At 42.3% G+C, this 12081-nt stretch overlaps 1 protein-coding gene across 4 annotated transcripts in view; it reads right to left on the bottom strand.

Annotated features, from left to right (window-relative positions):
* RERE (arginine-glutamic acid dipeptide repeats) overlaps positions 1 to 12081 on the bottom strand; it is a 450961-nt gene that overhangs the window by 80802 nt on the left and 358078 nt on the right. For all 4 annotated transcript variants that reach the window (XM_040325943.1, XM_040325944.1, XM_040325947.1 and 1 more), the window contains one exon: positions 10951 to 11055. In XM_040325943.1, coding sequence (XP_040181877.1) covers positions 10951 to 11055 — 105 coding nt within the window. The remainder of the gene's footprint in view (positions 1 to 10950; positions 11056 to 12081) is intronic.

The raw sequence follows: 12081 nt of genomic DNA, 5'->3' as shown, positions 1-12081 counted from the left end.
AACAGAACGCACATTAACCTTTTCTGCTCCAAAAGGTTTTACCCCCCTTTATGACCTGACCATTTTTTGCGATACAGCACTGTGTTACTCTGACAATTGCGCTGTCGTGCAACGCTTTACCCAAATAAAATTTAATTTTTTCCCCCCACAAATCACAAATAGAGCTTTCCTTTGCTAGTATTTGTTCACCTCTACGGTTTTTATTTTTTGCGCTATAAACAAAAAATGCAGACAATTTTGAAAAAAAATATTTTTTTCACTTTCTGCTTTAAAATGCATCCAATAAAAAATAAATTGAATTTCTTAAAGTGGTTGTACACTCTGTACAACCACTTTTACCTACAGGTAAGCCTTAATCTAGGTGCTGGAAATATCTCCTAAACCTCCATGGTTTAGGCGATATTTACACTAGAGATGTGTGCTGATGTCTACGACGCAAAACCAACAACCAACCAACTTCCCATCAGTGCTGTCAGCCAATGGCAGAGAGTGCTTACCAGAGTGTTCTGGCATGGGGGTCATCCCCGTCAGAACTACGGGTGATGAGATTAATCGTAGCATCGATGCATTGCGATTCAACCACCTACGATGCAGCATCGAAGCTGCGACTTACATAATCCATTCTCTGATGACATCACCCACGCGCCGCTATATGCCCAGCCTTTGAGTGTGAACTGATGAACCGAAAGCAGCTGAAGGAGCCATGGGCATTAGCTGCGCCTCTTTTCCCACCCCTGCTGATGGCATCCCTAGCTGCCAGGCGTCGTCGTGTTAAGCGGGCTGCTGCAAGACACATGGCGCGAGTGTCCCCCAACTCCCGCCGAGTCACCCGGTCCCCAGAGCCTTCCTCCTCGGCTCACCTCACACTGTGCACAGGCTGCCTCTGTCCTCTTTACAACGGGCTGCTGTGGGAGACCCGAGATGCCAGACGGCCGTATGAAGAATGGGCGGCTCCTGTGGACAGAACAGCACCATCTTATGGTTGTTATGCAAGTCATTGTCCATTGTCTTAGTGATTGATTCACATCACAACTTCATTGATACTTTTTTTTTTTTCTTGTGTATGATTTTTGGTTTTGCTCATCACTGCCCCACACATGCAGCCATGCATTGCATGTGTGGGGCAGTAATGAGCAAAACCATAAATCATACACAAGAAAAAAAAAAAAAAGTATCAATGAAGTTGTGATGTGAATCAATAACAGACAATAAGACCCACATAAACCTTAAATTTATGAAATTGCATACATTGTCGTTTGGGGGGACATTGTTCGCAGTCTCTGCCCATCTCCTGCATCATGTCTGCCCATCTCCTGCATCATGGCTGCCCATCTCCTGCATCATGGCCGCCCATCTCCTGCATCATGGCCGCCCATCTCCTGCATCATGGCCGCCCATCTCCTGCATCATGGCCGCCCATCTCCTGCATCATGGCCGCCCATCTCCTGCATCATGGCCGCCGTCTCTGACCCTCTCCGGTATCATGGCTGCCGTCTCTGACCCTCTCCGGTATCATGGCTGCCGTCTCTGACCCTCTCCGGTATCATGGCTGCCGTCTCTGACCCTCTCCGGTATCATGGCTGCCGTCTCTGACCCTCTCCGGTATCATGGCTGCCGTCTCTGACCCTCTCCGATATCATGGCTGCCGTCTCTGACTCTCTCCGGTATCACTGCACAAGCCACCACAGTAAGAACCCAGCGATTTACCCTACAGGTTGGTATGACCCTAGCCTTAACTTTTTTTTCTTTTTTTTAATAGCTTCAAAGTTTATTTGCAATGTCACTGTTAAGATGCACTTTTACAGTGCCTTCGAAAAGCATTCATACCCCTTGAAACGTTCCACATTATGTCATGATACAACCAAAAATGTATTTTATTGGGATCTATCTGATGGACCAACACAAAGTGGCACATACTTTTAAAGTGGAAGGAAAATTATAAATGGTTTTCCAGATTTTTTACAAATAGTGAAAAGTGTGACGTGCATTTATATTGAGGGGATGGTGTGTTCAGGATGATGTAGTGTTAGTTTTCCGCCACACAGAGCATTTTGCTTTTAGGCCAAAAAGTTCAATTTTGGTCTCATCTGACCAGAGCACCTTCTTCCACATGTTTGCTGTGTCCCCCACATGGCTTCTCGCAATCTGCAAATGTGACTTCTTGTGGCTTTCTTCTTGCCACTTTTACATAAAGGCCAGATTTGTGGAGTACACGACTAATATTCTCCTACCTGAGCTCCTCCATAGTTACCATGGGCCTTTTAATTGCTTCTCTGATGAATGCTCTCCTTGCCCGACCTGTCAGTTTAGGTGGACGGCCATGTCTTGGTAGGTTTGCAGTTGTGCCATATACCCTTTCTATTTTCAGATGATGGATTGAACAGTGCTCTGTGAGATGTTCAAAGCTGGGGATTTTTTATTGTAACCTAATCCTGCTTTAAACTTCTTTATAACTTTTTCCCTGGCCTGTCTGGTGTGTTCCCTGGCCTTCATGATGCTGTTTGTTCACTGTGGTTCTCTAACAAACTTTAGAGAGCGTCACAGAACAGCTGTATCTATACTAATTAAATTACACGCAGTTGGGCTGTATTTACTAATTAGGTGACTTCTGAAGGCAATTGGTTCGACTAGACTTTACTTAGGGGTATCAGAATAAAAGGGAGCCGAATATAAATGCACGCCACACTTTTCAGATATTTGTAAAAAATGTTGAAAACCATTTATCATTTTCCTACCACTTCACAATTATGTGCCACTTCGTGTTGGTCTATGACAAAAAATCCCAATTAAATACATTTCCATTTTTGGTTGTAACATGACAAAATGTGGAAAACTTTAAAGGAGGTATAAATACTTTTTCAAGGCACTGTACTTTTCCTTTTCTGGAGTTTATGTTCCTATCTAAAATTCACCAAAAGGATCCAGGGTCACTAGACTCTAGAGAATTCTCCAAGGAAATATATATGGAAAATATATCCCAGCGAGGGGATAAAAACTGAGCTCAGCAGTGCCCTGGGTTTCACAAAAGAGAAAGGGAGGGCGACAAGCAGCAATAAAGACATAACAGATGATCTGACTCTTCCCCACACAATCCAAATGAAAAAAGTAAAATTTAGGGCTCATCCACACTGGGCGTTTGAATTTGTCCTCTAAACGCCTTTTATTTCAGGCAGGGAAAAGCAACATGAAAACCCCCCCCCCCAAAAAAAACGCACCTAAAGCCATGTATTGCACACACATTTAGACATGTCAAGCCTTTGAGCGTTAATGGATTCCATTGGCCAAAATATTAATTTATTCTAGCCACTGGAATGAATGACTGCTTAAAGCAGGGGTTCACACTGAAAAAAAAAAAAATCTTGATCTACCATACAAACTAGCATACTAGCGTCAGCTACAGTATGCCTTTTTTTTTTTAGCTGTACTTACGGTTTAATCCGTAACTTTCGTTTCAGACTCCGGCCGGGAAATGGGGTACTTGATTGACGTCCAGCTATGGCGCGTCATGCCTTCCGAAAAAAGCTGAAATAGGACTCCGACATATACGGCGCCTGCGCAGTCAGCTTCTAGTCTGATGCGCAGGCGCCGTATAGCGCCGTGAAGAGCTGAGTCCTACTCCGGCTATTTTCGGAACGTGGGACGCGCCATAGCCGGCCGTCAATCATGTTCCACTCTTCATAGGAACGCCCATTCCCCGCGGGTGTCTGAAACGAAACTTACGGATTAAACCGTAAGTACAGCGCATAAAAAAAAAAGAGGCATACTTTAGCTGATGCTAGTATGCTCGTTTGGATGGTCCAAAGTGTTTTTTTTTTTTGGGTGAACCTCCGCTTTAAGCTCTAAATGCATCCAACTCCTCTTTTGATGGTTTTGTTTTGTTTTTCAGCCTGTAAACCCTACTCTTAATACGCCTGAAAACGCATATATGTGCATGAACACAAAGGCTTAGGGAGGGGCATTTACAGGCAGGAAATAAAAAAAACAGTGGTGTTTAAGCCCAGTCTGCATGAACCCCTAAAGAAACGCCAGGTAAAAGCTGTCTGTATATGCAGAATAGCATGCATTTTATATTTACTATGGAACTTAAGGGGGTAATCCTCTGCTTTGTGTAAAAAGGCCATTTAAACATGTATGGACTGATCCTCCCCCTCCCTGCAGGGTCTCTCTGGGCAAGGCCATATATGAATGATCTGCCTCCCATAACAGCACAAGGACAAAGGCTATGGTGGAAATCTCCTCCTACCTGAACACTCAGCACTCGGGCAGACCCTGCAGTTTATCACGTGACCGTGGTATACAGATCAGGCAAAAGGGTATATAGTGGCAGTATTTTATTGTAAAAAGAAGATTTATAAGCTGTGGGCACTGTGGGGTGGGGGTTGGGCAGATAAACTATTTTCATATTACTGGATTTAGTAACACTTTCACTCATATGATGAGCGTTTGTTCACAATTAATGTTATAGGGAAAGATTTCTACTTAATGAGTGGTTATACCATGTATTTTAAATATTTGTGTCTGTTTTCATAATAAAACTGACTGCATGGTGTGAACTAGAGCCAACTAGAGCCACTGGAATACATGGAAAACACTGTGCATGCATTTTTAGTGCAGAAAAAATGCACACGAAACTGAAACGGAACTGCGTCTGGTGTGAACTGGCCCTTAGAGAATTGCACAGAAGGTAGCCAACACAGGCAAGACTTTAAAACAGTGGTCTCAAAGTACCGGCCCGCGGGCCATTTGCGGCCCGCGGACCAGTTATAAATGGCCCGCAGGCAGGGTGGAAGTGGGGGGAGCAAAGAGTAAAAAAAAAAAAAAAAAAAGTTTTTTTTTTTTTTTGAGCTGGTGCTATCTGGTGGTGAGCCGTTGGTATTACAAGTTATTACCACCAGATGTGAGCTGGCGCCATCTGGTGGTGGCCGTTGGTATTACAAGTTAAGCATTACAAGTTAAACAGCAATTCTAATGTCATTTTACACTATTTTCACTGCCATCTTCTTCCCTCTAATTAGAACCCCCAAACATTATATATATTTTTTATCCTAACACCCCAGAGAATAAAATGGCGATCGTTGCAATACTTTCTGTTACGCCGTATTTGCGCAGCGGTCTTACAAGCGCACTTTTTTGGGAAGAAATTACACTTTTTTGAATTAAAAAATAAGACAACAGTAAAGTTATCCCCATTTTTTTTAATATTATGAAAGATAATGTTACCCTGAGTAAATTCATACCCAACATGTCACGCTTCAAAATTGCGTCCGCTTGTGGAATGCCGACAAACTTTTTTACCCTTTAAAATCTTCATAGGTGACGTTTAAAAAAATCTACAGGTTGCATGTTTTAAGTTACAGAGGAGGTCTAGTGCTAGAATTATTGCTCTCGCTCTACCAATCGCAGCGATACCTCACTTGTGTGGTTTGAACACTGTTTACATATGCGGGCGCTGCTCGCGTATGTGTTCGCTTCTGCGCGCAAGCCCGTCGGGATGGGGTGCGTTTGCTGGCTCCTAGATTCCAAGCAAATTTGTCAAACCCTGCCTTACACCAGTGCTGGTGGTAATAATGCGCTCGCTGACACCAGTGCTGGGGGTTAATAATGTGTTCGCTGACACCAGTACTGTTGTTTTTGAAGTTTGAAAGTTTGCATGTGGGCCCCCATGGCATATGAAAACTTGTCTTGTGGCCCTCAGGTAATTTGAGTTTGAGACCCCTGCTTTAAAAAGTCTAACACCTGGGCGGAGCACACTATTGGGTGTCTCCAAGCAGGCGGCACTTTGGAATAGTTTCAATAAGGCAGAACTCCTGTGCCAAGGCTTATGGAAATGTTCAAGGAGTGATGTAAACTCCAAAGTGATGAACAGAAAACCTGAAGGGGAGTTGCTGAGATGAGTGGAGGTTTGTTTTGTCTTGTGATGATCACTGGTCACTTCATCAGATTCTGCCCGACATGCCAATCGCCGCTTTATCAACTTTACGGCCTATATCTGGACAGATGTTAGTACACAGTTGCATACTTGTTAAACTTTGCACACAAAGGTTATTTTTACTCTATACAGAACAGAAGTCAGAAGGGCTGAATCCACCTGCACAAGGATATATAGTCAAGTGAAGTGTATTTTTTATATATGAGATCATAAACACAAAATGTATGGAATTTGAAAAGAAATAAAAGCACCAACAGGCAATCCATAATGATCTGTAAAACATTTGGATCAGTTAGGATTATAGCAAAGGGGCGACAGTGCATTGACTCACTGTCTAAGCCATGGGTGCTCAACCTGTGTCCCTCCAGCTGTTGCGGAACTACAAGTCACATGAGGCATTGCAAGGCTGACAGTTACACACATGACTCCCAAAGGCCGAGGCATGATGGGACATGTAGTTTCACAACAGCTGGAGGGCCACAGGTTGAGCACCCCTGGTCTAAGCACACACAGGTCACAAGAGCAGATCATACTCCTCTGCTAGAGCCTAATGTATCAATCTCACACTAACCATCACTCACACGCTTCAAACCTAAAAACAAGATTTGCAAAAATACCCATACACAGACCACTTTGCAGATTTTCAACAATTTATTCGTTATTTGAAGCAACCTGCAGTGCTATGGGTTAACTTCTAGTAAAACCTCCTTGCAGGCGAGTATTGCAATCTTTGTCATGCAAGAGAGGAAACATTAAGCTGGGTCCAGGCAGAGTGGAAATCCTTTACTAAACGTCATCTGAGAATGCCTTCTCTGCCTATAGGCAACCTTGAGGCTGGGTTCACACTATACTACACACAGTAGTACGACTTTCATCCTACTTTGCTCTGCAACATCGGTCCTACATTGGTCCTACATCCATCGACTTTCATGAACAGGATACTACTTTGATCCGACTTTGTGATAGTCTGACTTGTTGTTTGACCAATCAAAACAATCCCAGAGTGAGATAAATTCCTTTTACTGCTGCTGTAATCACATGTTGGATGTCAAAAGTCGGATGGTAAGGACAAGGATCCTACTTTGATCCGACTTCAATGATATTCAATGGGCTGAAATAGGATCAATGTCAGAACAAAGTAGTACAGGGAGCATTTTCAAAGTCGGACCAGTTAAGACGGCTCCCATAGGGAAACATTGATTTTCACACGTCATGCCACATGAGCTCCCAATGTCGCAGCGTTTGTCGGACCAGTGTGAACCCAGCCTTAGTAAGAGAAAATTAACAAAATCCACCACCATTTTGATATTAACACCTTGTTAGTATTGGCACTATGTATATAGATAGCACAGTATCAATTTGTGTTAATGCACAGGCCTCCATATGTTTGTGTAAATGTGTCAAAATTAGGAGTGATCACCATCATTACATCAGCTATACCCAGATGATCCACCACACACAGTATATATAGTCAAACATGTAGTAGATAAATAGCTAGGACTAGCATCAAAGCAGACCAATGTGATGTGTTATGTTGTGACATAACCAAGCATAATGTATGGTTTGATGTAATAGTAAATGGCCAGACACAAAAAACATCTTCGAGTGTGAGACATAGTACATTATAAATGTGATCTATGACAAGCATATACTATAGGCAAGTCAGTATGAAGAAAACAGATTGCTATTCATAATTAAGATAAAGCATAAACTTTGACCATATGGACAAAAAAGGAATGTACTCAAATTTCAAGACAACAGTGCCCTCTATGGTTACTACATGGTAATGACAGCTCTGCTACCGTTACCGCATAAGCAGTAGGTGGATCACTGTGAAAAATACAGATTTACTTTTTAAAGCTAAAAAGGTATGAGAGACCAGCAATATGAATCATACCATCCACAGATAATGAGCGATGTTAGGACTCGCCTCACAAAATGTGACACTACTTTGCAGCCTTAATAACATACAAAACTGCAACATACTCAATGTGTCCTGCAGCACCTCATCTAGGAGAAAAACTATTCCTAAAACATACATAAAAGCAGAAAACATTTAGCGAATCCTTAAAAACATGCACATTACCGTATATTTTTTTTATTTAAAAACATGCTTTAAAGAGAAAGTAAACCCTGATGGGTTTTATTTCCCTGCAAAGGTAAAGCATAATGGGCTACATAGCCCATTATGTGTTACTTACCTGAAACCGAAGTCTGCGATGTCACCGATTTCCTTGCCTCAACGAAGTGTCCATCTTCACCCTTTTCCTTCCGAGTATGACGGCTCTGGAGCTGTGATTGGCCGGAGCCACCATGTCACTCTTGCGCATGCACGCAGGAATCGCCAGTCACGACATGATCTCCTTTGGAAACGGCACGTTCGTCGTTTCTACAGTGCACCTGCGCCGTTGTCTACGGCGCATGCGCTGTAGACATCGGCGCCCTTTTTTTTTTGCAAATTTCTCCTAAACTGTGGAGGTTTAGGAGATATTTCGAGCACCTACAGGTAAGCCTTAATCTAGGATTACCTGTAGGTAAAGGTGGTTTCAACAGGTTTACAACCACTTTAAAGCGGAAGTCCGCCAAAATTAGATTTTTATTAAAAGCCAGCAGCTACAAAACTGAAGCGGCTGACTTTTAAAATATGCATACTTACCTGTCCAGCACGCCCGCGATGTCGGCACCCAAGCAGACGCCTGCCCCGGTCCTCGGATGCTGCCGCCGCCATATTATACAGGTATTTGCACACCCCTTGAAAGGTGCCAAATGTGACACCGGAGGCAGGGAGGGTTCCGAAAAGCAGAGGTTCACTTTTGGTGTGAACCTCTGCTTTAAGTACAAATAACTGTTGATAAACCAAAAAATAAATAAAAAATGTGTGCTTATCTTTCTGACATGAAACAAAACTCTCAATTCCTAAGCATGTTGTCAGCCCTGCCTACTTTAGGCCCCATACACACCATTAGATTTTCTGCAGATTTTTGTCTTCAGATTTACTAAAACCATATAAAATTAGGTCAAACCTTAAGCATTTCTATTTGTATGCAGTCAGGCAGGCCCTTGCATTACATGGTTTTGGTAAATCTGAAGACAAAAATCTGCAGAAAATCTAATAGTGTGTATTAAGAACACAGACATCTCCCTCATCTCTAGAACCCCCCCAAAAAAGTTATCAGCTCACAAGAGCAGGAACAACAGGTATTTTGGACTTCATGTACAGTTTACAGTTGAAACACTTTTAGGGCCAGTTCTTACCACATGCAGTCTAGTGCATTTTTTTTTCTGCATCATAAACACATGGAAAGTAGGTTATAGGGTTTTTAATGGCAGAGTTCACAGCAGTGCTTGCAGTTCCAGTGCATTCCAGCTCCAGAAAAAAAAAATTAGAACACGCTGCATTTTTCCTGCACTGGAACACTATAAAACTCATCAAAAACGCACTGGAATGCACAAAAAATGCACTGGAACACACTTGTCCTAGTTTAAAGGTTAAGAAAAAGGGGGATGCACTGGACTGCATCAAAAAAGTGCATGCAGAAAAGCATCTGTAATGCATCCGGACTGCGTTTCTATGGCGTGAACTAGCCCTAAATGTTATTTTTAGCAGACCAAATAAGAGAAATTCATTGTTGGGATTTACATTAAACATTCAGGGCTGGTTCACACCACAAAAAAAAAAAAAAAACTTGCTTTAAAGATCCTTTCCAGATGCGTTTCTGCATTTGCATTTTTGGTGCGTTGCGATGCTTTTCCGGATGCACTCCAGATGCTTTTTATCTTTTTTACCTGTTCTTTTTCCACAGTACTGCGTCTGGTGCGTTTTACCACATTCCAGTACAATCCAGAACTGGAAAGCCTTAGATATGACTGCACTGGTGTGAACCGTGCCATTAGAAACCATAAAAGAGTTATGAACAGTGCTGGTTTATTTCTAGAAGGAATTGCAACTGAATGACCTCAGAAGCATCTAAAACTGAAGTATTCCTGATGCACTTGACACAAGCCCTACTTTTCTTGTCTGCACTGGTGTGAACTGGTCCATTGGAATACATGGAAAACACTGTGGATGTTTTTTTTTAAAGCAGATTAAGAATGCACAGGAGTGGATCTGGTGTGAATAAGCCCTCATTTAATAACTTTGAAAATAAACAGACTACAAATGCACACATTTACTTCCAAATACAATGCAGTAGCATAAAGCCAATCAAGTGAAGCACACTACTGACAAACACTTACTGTTTAATAATACTGGCATATACCATATACTGCATGCAAAGCCTTCAGGCAACAACTCTTGCAGATGGACAAACCACTACATCTGAAAACACAAGGCCTTGTACGTCTGACTATTACGCTCTATTCACATTAGCGTGTCTTCAAAGATGCTCAATTTCCAGTGAGACTTTGGAGTGCAACTTTGATCCAACTTTACATTCTATGGATCAAAGTCGCATCAAAAGTTGCATCAAAGTATTGCAGGCACATTTTCAAAGTCGCACCAATTTGAACTGGTGTCATTGTAAAGAATGAGAAGCAATTTGTCATGCAACTTTGATGTTCAAAGTCGCGTAACAAATCGCATAAGTGTGAATGAAGCCTAATCAAAACAAGAGCGCCAACCTCTTTCACCTCTCTAACGAACACAGGCTGTATTCAAAACCAGTAGTTGAGGTAACTGTGTTTAGCTCAGGAGTGACAAAGCACCGAGCCGTTCATTACAACTACTGTATGTTCTTCCAGCACTCAATGCCTGTCACAGTATCAGGCATTAACATTCTTTTTTTACATGCAGCTATTCATACTTGTTAACAAACCCATAATCAAATCTGTGGAGGGTTAACTTAACTCCTACTCTATTCCAGATTAAGAACTGCCAAGGCCTCTTTCTGCATTTAGCAGAAAAGAATGCGTCCGACGATGTGAATAATTTAGTTATGACGCATAAAACAGTGAAGTACAGCTTATCAATGTACAGAAAACAGAACACAAAACTGAGAAAAAGTAATACTAGGACAGCTTACCGAGTCTCTGGATTGTACCCCAGGATGTAGAAGAAGGAGTCTAGCCTGGCTTTAAACTCCCGAGCAGCAAATATATCTGAGAAATGGGAGATGTTGCACTTGCCTCTAAAAAAACAAAAACAGATTACAAAGTTACCAAAATGATTTCCAGAGATCATACATCACATTGATGTGCAGTACCATACACAAATATATACCAAGATAAAAGCACAGAAAGAAAGATGGTTGCCATTAAATGTAATAAGATCACAGTGCTGTCACACATCAATGCAACCAATCACGGGTCTGTCTGCACTGTACTGATAAAAGGTGAAATTTGCTGGTTTTAGGTAAAAGTATGCCACCTGCCATAGATATTTGTATAGGCAGATATCTTGCCTAAAGGCCCTGGTTTGTTCCTGCATTGGAAAATAACCATTTTTTTATACAGTATACTAATGCAGAACTAAAGGAAAAGCTTTTTTCTCGTTTAGGAAAGAATAAGGGAGGGGTTACAACCCCTGTCAGTTTGTTGGCATCTATGTCCCATTGGAGATATTTTCCTTCACTTCTTGTCGCAAAAGTAGGGAATTCCTAGTTGTTCTTTTGCTGTGGACAGCCCAAAATTGGGATTTTTTTTTTCATAATCTGTGACAACAGTACACACAATAAAGGGAGAGATGGAAGGGTCTAGTACAGGGGTCTCCAAACTTTTCAAACAACAAGGGGCTCGTTCACTGTCCTTCAGACTTTGGGGGGGGGGGGGTTGTGGACAGTTCAGGGTCCAGCATCAGTGAGAATGGTTGGTGGTCCTTAGGAGGAGTAGTAATGTCTCATCTTTGGTATTAGTGGGAAGAATAATGCCCCAATACTGGTATTAGGTTGGATTAGGGGCCCCATTGTCGGTGTCAGTGGAAAGAATAGTGCTTCGCATCATTGGAAGGAAAAATGCCCTGAGGGCCGGATAAAGAATAGCAAAGGGCCGCACTTGGCCCTCGGTCCGCAGTTTGGAGAACACTGGTCTGGTGCGTTTGACGTGGGTTGAGGGGGGGGTGGGGGTTTGTATTGAGGAATTGGGCAAAGGGGGGAAACAGGTGGGCAGAGATGGGAAGAGAGAAAAAAAAAGGGGGGGGTGGGAGATGAAGAAACAAT

The sequence above is a fragment of the Rana temporaria genome, chromosome 10, assembly GCF_905171775.1.
Source record: "Rana temporaria chromosome 10, aRanTem1.1, whole genome shotgun sequence".
Classification (NCBI taxonomy): domain Eukaryota; kingdom Metazoa; phylum Chordata; class Amphibia; order Anura; family Ranidae; genus Rana; species Rana temporaria.
The sequence above is the reverse complement of the archived record's forward strand: the minus strand, read 5'-3'. Positions and strand labels throughout refer to the sequence as shown.